General features: G+C 44.5%; 1 protein-coding gene across 2 annotated transcripts in view; it reads left to right on the top strand.

Annotated features, from left to right (window-relative positions):
* The window catches only part of rab7a (RAB7a, member RAS oncogene family), a 31,574-nt gene extending 24,204 nt beyond the window's left edge, over positions 1 to 7,370 (top strand). For both annotated transcript variants that reach the window (XM_055647953.1, XM_055647954.1), the window contains exons 4-6: positions 321 to 539; positions 2,084 to 2,212; positions 6,371 to 7,370. In XM_055647953.1, coding sequence (XP_055503928.1) covers positions 321 to 539; positions 2,084 to 2,212; positions 6,371 to 6,466 — 444 coding nt within the window. In that variant the 3' untranslated portion in view covers positions 6,467 to 7,370. The remainder of the gene's footprint in view (positions 1 to 320; positions 540 to 2,083; positions 2,213 to 6,370) is intronic.
* Positions 7,371 to 14,693: the final 7,323 nt, after the last annotated feature.

Raw genomic sequence — 14,693 nt, 5'->3', positions numbered from 1 at the left:
AGAGTCTGGTCCTCTTTTCAAGCATTTTTAAAATATAGACACGAACAGGTTCCCAGGTGTTTTAACAGCAAACTGTTACCCCAAGTAACACTGAGCATTGTATAACAGCAGGTTTCTCAAAGGCACGCTTTTATATTTGAGTAATTTAAATTTTAAATCTTAGCAGATCAAATGTAATTCCTTAATTAGATTGCTAACCTCAAATGTTGCATTTTGATTTTTCAAATGACATGGATTTTTTTTTTTTTTTAATTTTCCTGGCTTTTCTGTAAAGATCCAAAGATTGTAATGAGATATTTGAAACTTGTTGTTCCCGTCAGATCTGGGATACTGCAGGACAAGAACGTTTTCAGTCATTGGGTGTGGCGTTCTACAGAGGAGCTGACTGCTGTGTGCTGGTCTTTGATGTAACAGCGCCCAACACGTTTAAAACCCTTGATAGCTGGAGAGATGAATTTCTCATTCAGGCTAGTCCACGAGATCCAGAGAACTTTCCATTTGTGGTCCTTGGCAATAAGATAGACCTGGAAAACAGACAGGTAAGTGCAATGCATGTGTGGGGCGGGGGAATATTATGGTGGGTCAGTGGAAGAAAATACAGATGTTTGGGTTAAGACAATTCAAACTAGAGGGGAAAGCTGGAAGAGGTTGGGGTGGGGCAAATTTGCCATGTGACAGGAGGATGAAGGTGAGGGGGGTGATTGGCAGATGAGTGGAGATGGTGACAAAGGTTAGGGATGAGATGGAGACTAAGGGATGTCAAATGGGGGAAAGTGAATTGTAAAGTTGGAAGGAGATGTATGGGTGGAAGGGGCAAGTGGAAAAAGGAGTTCTTGCGACACTGACTACAGTAGTTGGATGTTGCTGGACCAGATGTAGGTAAAGTCACATTTGTAGTACTGAATACAATTCTGTATACAGCCCTGCTGTAGGAAGGATATCTGGCATTAAACTGGAAAGGGTGCAAAAAAAAAGACAAGTTGATGTTACTGGGTCTGAAGGGTTTGACTTCCAAGGAGAGGCTGGATAGGATGGGATTATTTTTCTTGTTGTGTTAGGCCTTGTACAAGTTTATAAATTGACAAGGAGCGTAAATAAAAAAAAAAAAATGAAATGAAATGATTCAATTTATTGTCATTGTCAGTGTACAGTACAGAGACAACAAAATGCATTTTTAGCATCTCCCTTGAAAGGGAGACACAGGGCGTCGCGGTGTGCCCGCGCCTGCCGCCGTACATTCCATTACAGGCAAAGGTGGGTGAAGTGTCTTGCCCAAGGACACAACGACAGTATGCACTCCAAGCGGGATTTGAACCGGCTACCTTCCGGTCACCAGCCGAACTCTTAGCCCATTGTGCTATCTGTCGCCCTCTGAAATGATTCAATTTATTGTCATTGTCAGTGTACAGTACAGAGACAACGAAATGCATTTTTAGCATCTCCCTTGAAAGGGAGACACAGGGCGCCGCGGTGTGCCCGCGCCTGCCGCCGTAATTACATTCCATTACAGGCAAAGGTGGGTGAAGTGTCTTGCCCAAGGACACAACGACAGTATGCACTCCAAGCGGGATTTGAACCGGCTACCTTCCGGTCGCCAGCCGAACTCTTAGCCCATTGTGCTATCTGTCGCCTATATATAAGGTGAATATCCAATCTTTTCTGGGTAGGGAGTCAAACTAGTGGAGGCAGGTTTCGGACGAGGAAAGATTTAAAAGGGACCCGAGTCAGCTTTTTCCACCAGGTTGGTGGTTGCATGAAACGAGCTGTTGGAGGCAATGGTAAAGGTGGGTAAAATTACAACATTAAAAAAAACACTGGACATGGATGGATAGGAAAGATTTGGATAGATATGGCCCAAATATAGCTTAATTGGGCAATTTGGTCAACATTGAGTTGGGCTGAGGAGCCTTTCTGTGACATAAGGCCTTGTACATGTCTCTGTTACTAAGAATGAGTGTTAATATAGAAATCTCCATCCTCTGGTGGAGGGGGCAAGCTAAGTAGGGCTACAACTGTCCATATTGTGGCTGCAATTACACTATCAAAACATAGTTGCAGTTATTTATTAATTCTCTTCCCTCAGGTCACCACAAAAAGAGCACAGGCATGGTGTCAGAGCAAAAATAATATCCCGTACTTTGAAACCAGTGCAAAGGAGGCAATAAATGTGGAACAGGCTTTTCAAACAATTGCACGGAACGCACTAAAACAGGTAAGGCCATGCCAGGACAACAGTTTTTAATCATAATCAAAATTTATTAGCTAAGTATGTTTTGCAACATACGAGGAATTTAGTTTGCCATACAGTCATGACAAAGCAACAGAACACACAATTACATAAAGATTGACGTAAACATCCACCACAGTTACTCCTCCACATTCCCCACTGTGATGGAAGGCAATAATGTCTTTATCATCTTTCCTCCTTTTTCACCCGTGGCCGGGGGAATCGAACCATTCGCAGCCGGCGATCGAGCTCCCGCATCGGGGCGGTTGAACTCCTGCGGCTTGGAGTTCCCAAAATCGGTCCCTAACCAGGAACAGCGAGCTCACGATGTTAGTCCGCAGCTCTCGCAGGTTGGAGCACCAAAGGTCGACTCTTGGCAAAGGAATCGCCTGCTCCGAAATGTTAAAGTCTGCAGGCTCCACGATTTTGGAGCTCTAGAAGTCCCAAACAAGAGGCTACCAACTCCAGGATGTTAGGCCACAGTGCGGACGGAGATACAACACGGCAAAAGTCACATCTCCGTCGAGGAAAGAGATAAGAAAAGTTTCCCCTACCCCCAACATACTACAAAACTAAAGATAAATTAAAACATACATTTTACAACAAACTAAAAACACAAAAGGAAAAGATGAAGACAGACCTTTGGCAAGGCAACCATTGTGCGGTGTCCCCTGCTGGTAAACTGTCTAAGTGGTGGAACTGCCAAATTTGCAGTGGTTCTAATTTTTCATCTAGCAACATTGAAGTGAACACCGAATAAATACTACATTTTCTTTTGGCATTGGTGTAGATGTGCACTAACATATGAAACTCCAGCAGTGGGATATTTTGTCACTATTCCCTAAGCTTCAGAGCTATGGGAAAATGTTTGAATGTTCAGCTTTGAAATCTAATGGGCTTTGTTAATTTGTGAAATGTGCAATTCCTTTGCAGTAACTTGTCAGAGTTCTTTGAAACGTGGCTACATGTTACGTTGCACTATTCCTCTGCCTGGATTGGTTCTTTAGCACATTCCATGTCACCTGCCGATACGACAATTAAATGTGGCTAATTGAAGCCTGAAACAAAGAATTCCCATCCCAGATATAAAATGTTTAGACTTTAGTGATACAGTGTGGTAATAGCTGCTTCAGCCCACCGAATCCGTGCTGACCAGCAATCTCCCCGTGCACTGTCCTACACACTTGGGGCAATTTACAATTTTTCCAAAGCCAGTTAACTCACAAACTTGTACGTCTTTGGAATGAAAGGAAGAAACCGGAGCATCCGGAGAAAACCCACATGGTCACGGAGAATGTGCAAACTCTGTACAGACAACGCCCATAGTCAGGACCAAACCAGGGTCCCTATCACTGTAAGGCAGCAGCTCTACTGCAGCACCACTGTGCTGCCTTATGAGTTATATCACAACTGTGTGCATTTCAAGCTTCCTGGCCTTTATGGTAGACAAAAGTGCTGGAGAAATTCAGCGGGTGAGGCGGCACCTATGGAGCGAAGGAATAGATGACGTTTTGGGCCGAGACCCTTCTTCAGACTGATGTGAGTGGGGGCGGGAACGGGATGAAGAAAGGAAGTGGCAGAGGCAGTGGGCTGTGGGAGAGCTTAGAAGGGGAGTTGAAGGAGGTAGAAAGCAAGGACTACCTGAAATTGGAGAAGTCAATGTTCATACTGCTGGGGTGTAAACTACCCAAGCGAAATATGAGGTGATCCTCCTCCAATTTGCGGTGGGACTCACTCTGGCCATGAAGGAGGCCCAGAACAGAAAGGTCGGATTCGGAATGGGAGGGGAAGTTGAAGTGCTGAGCCACCGGTAGATGGCAGGCAGTGACTAGTGGGGTACCGCAAGGCTCGGTGCTGGGACCGCAGCTATTTACAATATACATCAATGATTTGGATGATGGGATTCAAAGTAACATTAGCAAATTTTCAGATGACACAAAGCTGGGTGGCAGTGTGAACTGTGAGGAGGATGCTATGAGAATGCAGGGTGACTGGACAGGTTGGGGGAGTAAGCAGATGCATAGCAGATGAAATTTAATGCGGATAAATATGAGGTTATCCACTTTGGTAGCAAAAACAGGAAGGCAGATTACTACCTAAATGGTGTCAAGTTGGGAAAAGGGGAAGTACAACGGGACCTGGGGGTCCTTGTTCATCAGTCTATGAAAGCAACCATGCAGGTACAGCAGACAGTGAAGAAAGCGAATGGCATGTTGGGCTTTATAACAAGAGAAATTGAATATCGGAGTAAAGAGGTCCTTCTGCAGTTGTACAGAGCCCTAGGGAGACCACACCTAGAGTATTGTGTGCAGTTTTGGTCCCCCAATTTGAGGAAGGACATTCTTGCTATTGAGGGAGTGCATCGTAGGTTTATAAGGTTGATTCCCGGGATGGCGGGACTGTCACATGCTGAGAGAATGGAGCGGCTGGGCTTGTACACTCTGGAGTTTAGAAGGATGAGAGGGAATCTCATTGAAACATATAAAATTGTTACGGGTTTGGACACGCTAGAGGCAGGAAACGTGTTCCCGATGTTGGGGAAGTCCAGAACCAGTTTAAGAATAAGGAGTAAGCCATTTAGAACGGAGACGAGGAAACACTTTTTCTCACAGAGTTGTGAGGCTGTTGAATTCTCTGCCTCAGAGGGCGGTGGAGGCAGGTTCTCTGGATGCTTTCAAGAAAGAGCTAGATAATAGCGGAGTCGGGGAATATGGGGAGAAGGCAGGAACGGGGTACTGATTGGGGATGATCAGCCATGATCACATTAAATGGTGGTGCTAGCTCGAAGGGCCGAGTGGCCTACTCCTCCACCTATTGTCTATTATCACGTAGGTTAATGCGAACTGTGCGGAGGTGTTGGGCGACGCAATCGCCAAGCCTGCGCTTGGTCTGAGTGGTGCTCCTTTTGGCTCCACTCTTCACTTTTGGAGAGTCAAAGCACTTTGACATGTTACATCTTTGGAATGCAAAGAACTGAACTTCTATCATTCCCCATTGCTACCATTTAGCCCTCTTGAGTCGAGTAGTCTATGCGCTACCAAACTCTATGCTATTCAATAAATTCCAGTTTGAAGATTGCAGTGGATCTTAGTTTCATACCTTGCCTTTGACAAACACCGAGTGTGATTTACTGTTACCTTGTGCATTTTCATATCCGTTTAATCAGATTGTTGGCGTCCAATCCCCTCACTCTGAAGTGTTCTGTGTCTTCGTGCTGGTGCAATGTTAACACCAAAAACTCTGCAAATTCTGGTGGCCTATTAATTTTAACCTCTCCACTCAATGTCTGTAATTGAGTTTCCTCTGAAGCCAGATATACTTTCTGCCCTTCGGCTCGCTTGAGGCACCCCTGGACAGTGTGGCAAGTTAAGGCCTCTTGTTCATGATACCCTGAATACTTTGTTAGATCTTTCCAGAGCTGCTGTGTGCCTTCTTGCACCCATTGCCAGAATGTTTGCTCCATGGTCTGGCAACCATGGCATTTCATGTTTAAAAGGCTAGTGATTTAAACCTTGCTCCCTGCTCCTTGCATCTCCACGATCCCTTGGTTCTAATGTTATCTTATCCCCATGCAATCCATGTTCCTCTATTAGGTTCACTGTCTATCAGTCCCTCTATTTTCTGCAGCATTACTAACCCCCTTTCCAAGTTCTAAGGTTTTTGTTCTGTAATGCTCCCTTCTTGCACGATTGCTGTTGGTGTTTCCAGTGTCATGCTGAATTTTCTCAAGCCCTGATCACTGGTTTCCCAATATTGTTTAATCTTTAACGAATTCAATTTGTCCTTTGACCTACTGTATGAACATCTTTCAGTGCATTGCAGTTTCTAACTGGTCCTTGTGCATTGGAGCATGTCTGCAAATTACAGTAATGGTTTATTTTGCTATTTCACTTGTCTGCTCAGGATTGCTCATTTGCTTAGTCCTGAATTGTTAATTTTGAACTCTGCCACTGTCATGCCAATATTCCTGACAGCCTTTTGAACAACTTTATCAATGCAATGCTTCCATTTTGTCAGCTTGTTCTCTTCCGGTACTGTCAATGAATCCTTGCGCATACACAAGCGACTACTCCACGACACTTGTGTAAAACTCTAAACTCCTTTCCTTTGTGTGGACAGAAATAAAACTCTCTTTCTCTCCAGGAAACAGAAGTGGAACTCTACAATGAATTCCCAGAGCCAATCAAACTAGATAAGAATGACCGGGCAAAGACTTCAGCAGAAAGTTGCAGCTGCTGAGTGGAAGGGATGATCCACAATCCAGGCCTTGACACCAGTCCTCATTCTGTCCTTCCCCCTTCGACCACAAGCCAAGATTCCTTCATGCACCTTGGATATTGCCTCTGTGCACAAGGAAGAGCTGTACCTAATTAGCAGACCTAATGTATAATAACTGGTAACATTGGAAGGAAAACTGATGTATACTGAACTTGTTTATTGTCTGAAGACCCATGTTTTACAATTGTACTGTAAAATGAATTAATGATTTTTAAGTCTGTTCTGTCTGAAGGAGAACTGGAATGACCAGTGATCTCTCTTTCTCTCTCTCTCCCTACTCTCTTCCCCCCCCCCCCCCCCCCCCCCCCCCTCAATCCTCTGATGTCCATTTTGAACATGCTTCTTGGAGATGACCTGAAACCCATTCCTTACCTGCTCCCTGACTTGCCTTGTGCGATGCCTGTCAGCTTACTAAGTGAGCCCACTTTAAAACTTGTTAATCATTCTTTGATCTCATGGGGAGTGAAATGTTAAATGCCTGAAGACTTATCCAGATTTTTATTGGCAGTTAAACCTAAACTATGAATAACTTTGGTTCAATATTCTGTAACCACAGTTGATCAAACTGCTTAATTGCTGCATTTTGGTTTTCTGTTTGTTCTTAAGTTGATTTAAACATGCTTGATGTACTGTATGCAGAAGATCAGTATTAATTTAGCGGTCCATTTGCTTTACCTACAAGCCACCCAAGAATGGGAATAGTAGCATTACTTCTGAACAGCATGTCTGGTACTGGTGACAACTTGCCAAAGTTACTAGTCTTGCTTCCTAGCTTACAAATACTTTTTCCTACGGTTCATATTCTAGTACATGGGACAATTTCTGTAATCATGAGGATATTGCCAATAAATAGAGCAGGAGTGATTATTGGTGTGTGGTTCCTTCATTCTGACTGATTCAAATGTTCCCATTGTGTCCTGATAGGTTATGATGGTGGTTGATTCAATCCCAGTTGTGTACTTTGACTGAACAAATCGACGCTTCTCATTGTTTAAGAAGGGTCTCGACCTGAAACGTCGCCTATTTCCTTTGCTCCATAGATGCTGCCTCACCCGCTGGATTTCTCCAGCATTTTTGTCTACCTAGGCTTCTCATTGTGCTACTGAGATGAATAGATTGGGGGGTGGTTGCACAAATCTCTTGCCCAGAGTAGGGGAATTGAAGGCCAGAGGACATATGTTCAAGGTGAAGAGGAAAAGATTTAATAGGAATCCTTTAAGAGGTAGCCTTTTCACACAAAGGATGGTGGGTGTATGGACCAAGCTGCCAGAGGAGGTAGTTAAGACTGGGAGTATCCCAACGTTTAAGAAACAGGTAGCTACACGAATAGGACAAGTTTGGAGAGATATGGACCAAACGCAGGCAGGTGGGACTAGTGTAGCTGGGACATGTTGGCCGGTGTGGGCAAGTTGGGCCAAAGGGCCTGTTTCCACACTATCACTGAGTGGTACTGTGGTTGGGAGCACAGGATCTTGTCTGCTTGCAGGTGGGTATTAAATATCTTGTAGCAGAATTTTGGAAGAATGGGACTATTCTCATCAGCTGTCCCTCATCTCACCATCTAGTAACTTGGATTGGGTCTACTACAGTTTGACTAGTGCCTGTTTAAGTGCAGGTAAGTTCCTCTGACAGTGACTCAGTGCCTAAAACGTTGCTTTGTCTTTGCACAAGTGCATAAACCACCATCCTGAAATACTTCCCTGTTGCCCTGTCAAAGATTTGTCAATCTTCATTCTTGAATTTGTCTTCCAATCTCTACCTCGTCTGGTCATGCTCCTCGATCTAAGTCTTGGGAGGAATGGGAGAAGTATCCATTTTCAGTAGATATATTTGACCGAGATAGATAGATGCTTGATTAGCACGGGTGACGGAGCTTGTGGGGAGATGGGTTAGGGGGAGATAGATCGGCCATGATCGAATGGCAACGTAGACTTGATGGACTGAATGGCCTAATTCTGCTCTTATAACATGATCTTATGATTTCACAGAAACTTGATTAACAGTCCAACTAGGTCTTGATTACAGAACGAAGATTACAGAAAAACATAATTAGGGAGCAAACTAGGTTTTACGGTCATAGATTGATGTGGAAACGGGCCCTTTGGCGCAACTGGCCCACACTGGCCAACATGTCCCAGCTACACTAGTCCAACCTTCCTGGACTTGGTCCATATCCCTCCAAACCTATCCTATTCATGTGCCTGTCTAACTGTTAAACGCTGGGGTAGTCCCAGCCTCAACTACCTCGTCTGGCAGCTTGTTCAATATACCCACCACCCTTTGTGTGAAAAGGTTACCCCTCAGGTTCTTATTAAATATTTTCACCTTGAACCTATGTCCTCTGGTCCTCAATTCCCTTCTCTGGGCAAGAGACTGTGCATCTACATGATCTATTCCTCTCATGATTTTGTACAGATTACATTTAATCTATAATCTTGATTACAGATTAAATGATTAACCACAAGTCTAATTTATTTGACAGTAAATCCACTTTCTGTTAACAACGATGGGTGCATGCTATAACATAATGAGGTTCTTGAAACTTGGGTGTTGTCACTGCTGCATTCCATGTCTCTAATTTTAGGTTTTGCCTGTGGTTCCCTGTCACCACATTAGCACAACCCATACCCCTATTTACAAGTTGAAGATGGACACAAAATGCTGGAGTAACTCAGCGAGGCAAGCAGTATCTCTGGAGAGAAGGAATGGGTGATGTTTTGGGTTGAGACCCTTCAGACTGGTCTACTTGTACAACGGGTAGTGCAAAGAGAAAATTACCAGAGAGCAGAATATAATGTTACATACAGGAAAAAGGTGCAAGGTCCACAGTGAGGAGGCTTAGGAAGTTTGTCATTTCCCTACAACTCTCACCAATTTCTACAGATGCACCGTAGAAAGCATTTTATCAGGATGCATCACAGCTTGGTTTGGGAACAGCTCCATCCAAGACTGCAAAAAAATTGTAGCGAATTGTGGATGCAGCCCAGACCATCTGCACAAATCAACCTCCCTTCTATTGACTCCATTTATACCTCACACTGCCTCAGCAAGCCAGCAGCATCATCAAGGATGAGTTGCTCCCTGGCCACTCCTCTTATCCTCTCTCCCATCAGGCAAAAGGTATAGAAGTGTGAAAATGCATGCACAGATTCAGGGACACTTTCTTCCCAGCTGTTGTCAGGCAAGTGAATCACCCTACCCAACCAGAGAGCAGTGCTGTACTACTATCTACCTCTTTGGTGACCCCCAGACTATCCTTGATCGGACTTTGCTGGCTTTACCTTGCATTAAAGTTCTTCCCTTATCGTGTATTGATACACTGTAAATGGTTCGATTGTAATCATGTATTGTCTTTCTGCTGGCTTGTTCTTGGTTACTTGGCCCTCCAAAATATTCCAACTGGAATTTAAACTGGAGGTGGTGAAGGGAGGGATTAAGCCAGAAAGAGTTATTGGGAAGAAAGTGCTACTTTAAATTTAGTTGCATCTGGTTGGGTAACTATAGTTTGGTGGAGATTATTCCATGCTTTAATTGTGTGTGGGAAGAACGAATTGCTGTACACATCTGTCTTTGTAGCTGGGATCACAAATTGGATCAAATGCCCTCGTCTGCTCCTAATTGGTTTGGGGTTGGTGTAGGTCTTGTGATCTATGTCTAGCTGACCATTTAACATTTTGTAACAGGTTAGCATGCAACAAAAGCTTTTTACTGTACCTCAGTACATGTGGCAATAAACTAAACTGAACTGGAAGAATGTGGCTACACCCTAGCGTCTTGGAGGACTGTTCACTGTGGGAGGTCCTCCAAGCTTGTAATCGGCTTTTTCATGTACAAACGATTGAGTGCTTGGGAGAGTGGCAGGATTGATTTGCTGGCTCTGGGGGCAACTGTTCCTGGCGACTGCTGGAATTCGCCACATCGAACCCAGGAAGAACACAAGATGCTTAAACAATCTTGAACAAAAAAACATTTTTGGAGGAACCCAGCGGGTCATCGAGTCATACACAGAAACATAGAAATTAGGTGCAGGAGTAGGCCATTCGGCCCTTCGAGCCTGCACCGCCATTCAGTATGATCATGGCTGATCATCTAACTCAGTATCCCGTACCTGCCTTCTCTCCATACCCTCTGATCCCCTTAGCCACAAGGGCCACATCTAACTCCCTCTTAAATATAGCCAATGAACTGGCCTCAACTACCCTCTGTAGCAGAGAGTTCCAGAGATTCACCACTCTCTGTGTGTTCTTCTCATCTCGGTTTTAAAGGATTTCCCCCTTATCCTTAAGCTGTGACCCCTTGTCCTGGACTTCCCCAACATCAGGAGCAATCTTCCTGCATCTAGCCTGTCCAACTCCTTAAGAATTTTGTAATTCTTACAGCACATAACAGACTCTTTGGCCCAACTCGTCCAAACCGACCAAGAGGCCATCCAAGCTCAGCACATTTGCCTGTATTTGGTCCATATATCCCTCTAAACCTTTCCTATCCATATACAGTATCTGTCCAAATATCCTTTAAGTGTTGTTATGGTACCTGCCACAACTGCCTCCTCTAACAGCTAGTTCCATGTACTCGTGAATGAAAACTTTGCCCCTCAGGTTCCTATTAAACCTTGCCCTTCTCACATTAAACCTATGTCCTATTGTTTTTGATTCCATTACCCTGGGAAAAAGACTGTGCATTCACCCTCTCCCACTCATGATTTTATACACCTCTATAAGATCAGACTCCTGCGCACCAAAGAACAAAGTCCTCGTCTGCTCAATCTCTCACAATAGCTCAGGCCTCAAGTCCTGGCAACATCCTCGAAGATCCTCTCTACACTCTTTCCACATTAATGACATCCTTCTTATAGTGGAATGACCAAAACCAAACATTGCTCCAAGTGTGGCCTCACCAATGTCAAGTTGCATCTGTGGAGGAAATGGGGAAGGTGATGGTTTTTGGTTGGGGCAATTCTTCAGACTGATTCATTCTAGTCCATTTAGTGATTCTTACCTTGAGGCATGCTATCTGAGACAGCAACAGTGTCCTTTTTAAACTTAATAACATTGAAAGCCTTGTCTGCAGTATAGATCCTTTATCATTATTAGCCCGAGCTGAATTTGTTAACAGCAGTTTTATTATGAACAGCAAAATGAAATTTAAATGCTTCTCCAGACTAAATTCAAGCATGGTGGTGCAGTGGTAGAGTTGCTGCCTTACAACGCCAGAGTCCCGGGTTTGTATGTTTTCTCCGGGTGCTCCAGTTTCCTCCCACATTCCAAAGACATGCTGGTTTGTAAGTTAATTGGCTTTGGTAAAAATGTAATATAAGGGGTGATCGGCACAGATTCGGTGGGCCGAAGGGCCTGTTCAGCACTGTAGCTCTAGGTCAAAAAGATTCCTCTCGGCCAAGCAAACATTCTGCAGGCATCTTCTGCCTTATGGGAACTCAAATCTTAGCCACATTTCCAACTTTCAAATAGTTTGACTTATGAACAGCTCTTAGGAACAGTAACCCAGGGAGGACATGTACACAGGTAGAACTTGACAGATACAACTAAAAAACATTGGACAGATATATGAGTAGGAATGGTTTAGAGGGTTATGGGCCAAAGGCTGACCATAAGACATAAGAGCAGAATTAGCCCATTCAGCTCATCGTCTGCTCCGTTATTCGATCATGGCTAATCTCATTTACCCTCTCAACTCCATTATCCTGCCTTCCCCCCCGTAACCTTTGCCAGGAATGAGTAGGTTAACCTATGATGAGCGTTTGTCGGCACTGAGCCTGTACTCACTGGAGTTTAGAAGAATGAGGGGGGGATCTTTGAAACATATAGAATAGAGAAAGGCTTGGATAGAGTGGATGTGGGGAGGATGTTTCCATCAGTGGGAGAGTCTAGGACTAGAGGTCATAGCCTCAAGATTAAAGGACGTTCTTTTAGGAAGGAGATGAGGAGAAATGTCTTTAGTCAGAGGGCGGCGAAACTGTAGAATTCTTTGCCACAGAAGGCTGTGACACTCTGCGGGACAGGCAGCATCTCTTGATAGAAGGAATGGGTGACGTTTCGGGTCGATGCTGCCTGACCCGCTGAGTTATTCCAGCATTTTGTGTCTAACTTTGGTGTAAACTAGCATCTGCAGTTCTTCCTACACCAATGACCTGGCCTGCACCGCCGACTGTGGGATTGAGTGCAACATTCACTACCTTGCAGTGAAAGAAATTCCTCCTCATCTCAATTCTAAAGGCATTTCCATTTTTTATGAGGCTGTGCCCTCTGGTTCTAGACTCTCCCACTACTGGAAATATCCTCTCCATATCCACTCCAGCCAGGCCTTTCATTATTCGGTAAGTTTCAATGAGATATCCCGTCATCCTTCTGAACTACAAATACAGGCCTAGAGCCATCAAACGCTCCTCATGCATTAACCCAATCATCTTCAGGATCATTCTCGTAAGCCTCCTCTGGCCACTCTTCAATACCAGTTCATCCTTCCTCAGATATAGGGCTCAAAACTTCTCACAATGTTCCAAATATGGCCTCACCAGCGCCTTATAAAGCCTCAGCATTAGATACTTGCTTTAATATTCTAGCCCTCTCGAAATGAATGCTAACATTGCATTTATCTTCCCTACTACCGACAACATCAAAGTTAACCTTTTGAGAAGTCTGTGCCAACACTCCCTAGTCCCTTTGCACCTCCAGCAAATGGGACTGGCCAAATATGCTATGGTCGGCATGAGCAATGTGGGCCAAAGGGCCTATGTCCAAGCCCTATGTCTATAAAGAAGGGTAATAAAGACAGGAGACACAGGGAATTGCAGATGTTGGAATCCGGAGTAACACACAAAGTGTAACTCAGCAGTCAGGCAGCATGTCTGGAGGAAATGGACAGGCAATGTTTTGTGTTTGGACCCATCTTCAATCATGGGAAATGGGCAAGGTCTTAAATAAATATTTTGCACCTGTAGCTGGTGAGTTCAGGGGAGGGAGTCATAAAGAGTCATACAGCACGTAAACAGGCTATTCAGCCCAACTCGTCCATGCTGACAAAATGCCCCATCTATGCTAGTGATATCCTGGATGTTGTCAAGCTGGAAAAAATGCAGAGAAAATTTACGAGGATGTTGCCAGAATGAGGGCCTGAGCTACAGGGAGAGGTTGCGCAGGCTAGGACTTTATTCCTTCGAGAACTGGAGGATGACTGGTGATCCTCTAGAGGTGGATAAGATCATGAGAGATAAATTAAGTTTTTTACCCATGGTAGGGCAAGCAAGAACCAGAGGTATATGTTTAAGGTGAGGGGTGATTCAATGGGAACCAGAGCGACAACCTTTTTTTTTACAATGGGTGGTAGGTATGTGGAATGGGCTTCCAGGGGTGGTAGTTGAGGCAGGTACGATCACAAAATGTAAAACATATTTGGATAAGTACATGGATAAGATAGGTCTAGAGAGATAATGGGTTGGGGCGGGAGATTGCAACCTTCACGTGGTCCGCCCTGTTTCGACGAATGCAATCAACCTGGCGTTGATTGCATTCAACCTTATCAAATAAGATCACAAGTTGTCCAACAACTTTAGGCTGTGCACGCCATACGCAAGAAGAAGAGAGATACGGATCAAACATAGGAAGGTGGAACTAGTGTACATAGCTAGGATTCTATGGACCATATCAACGTTATAAAATAAGTGGTTTAGTTTAGTTTAGACATGCAACACAGAAACAGGCCCTTCCGCGCCTACCAGCGATTCCCGCACATTAACTCTATCCCACGTGCACTAGGGACAAATTTTACATTTACCAAGCCAATTAACATACACACCTATACGTCTTTGGAGTATGGGAGGAAACCGAAGCTCTCGGAGAAAACCCACGCAGGTCTCGGGGAGAACATGCAAACTCTGTACAGACAGCACCCATAGTCGGGATCGAACCCGGGTCTCCGGCTCTGCATTCGCTGCAAGGCAGCAACTCTACCGCTGCGCCACTTTGACCGGTGGTATTGGAGGTCAAAACAGAAAGCTGGATAAATCCCCATGGATCTGACCAGGTGTGGCCTTGGATGTTCTGGGAAGGAAGGGAGGAGATGGCTTGAGCCTTGGCAGAGATTTATGTATTTTTGTTAACCGCAGTTGAGGTACCGGAAGACTGGAGGGGTAGCTAATATGCCTTTATTTAAGAAGAGCAGTATGGAGAAG

The sequence above is a fragment of the Leucoraja erinacea genome, chromosome 16, assembly GCF_028641065.1.
Source record: "Leucoraja erinacea ecotype New England chromosome 16, Leri_hhj_1, whole genome shotgun sequence".
NCBI classification, from domain to species: domain Eukaryota; kingdom Metazoa; phylum Chordata; class Chondrichthyes; order Rajiformes; family Rajidae; genus Leucoraja; species Leucoraja erinaceus.
The sequence above is the reverse complement of the archived record's forward strand: the minus strand, read 5'-3'. Positions and strand labels throughout refer to the sequence as shown.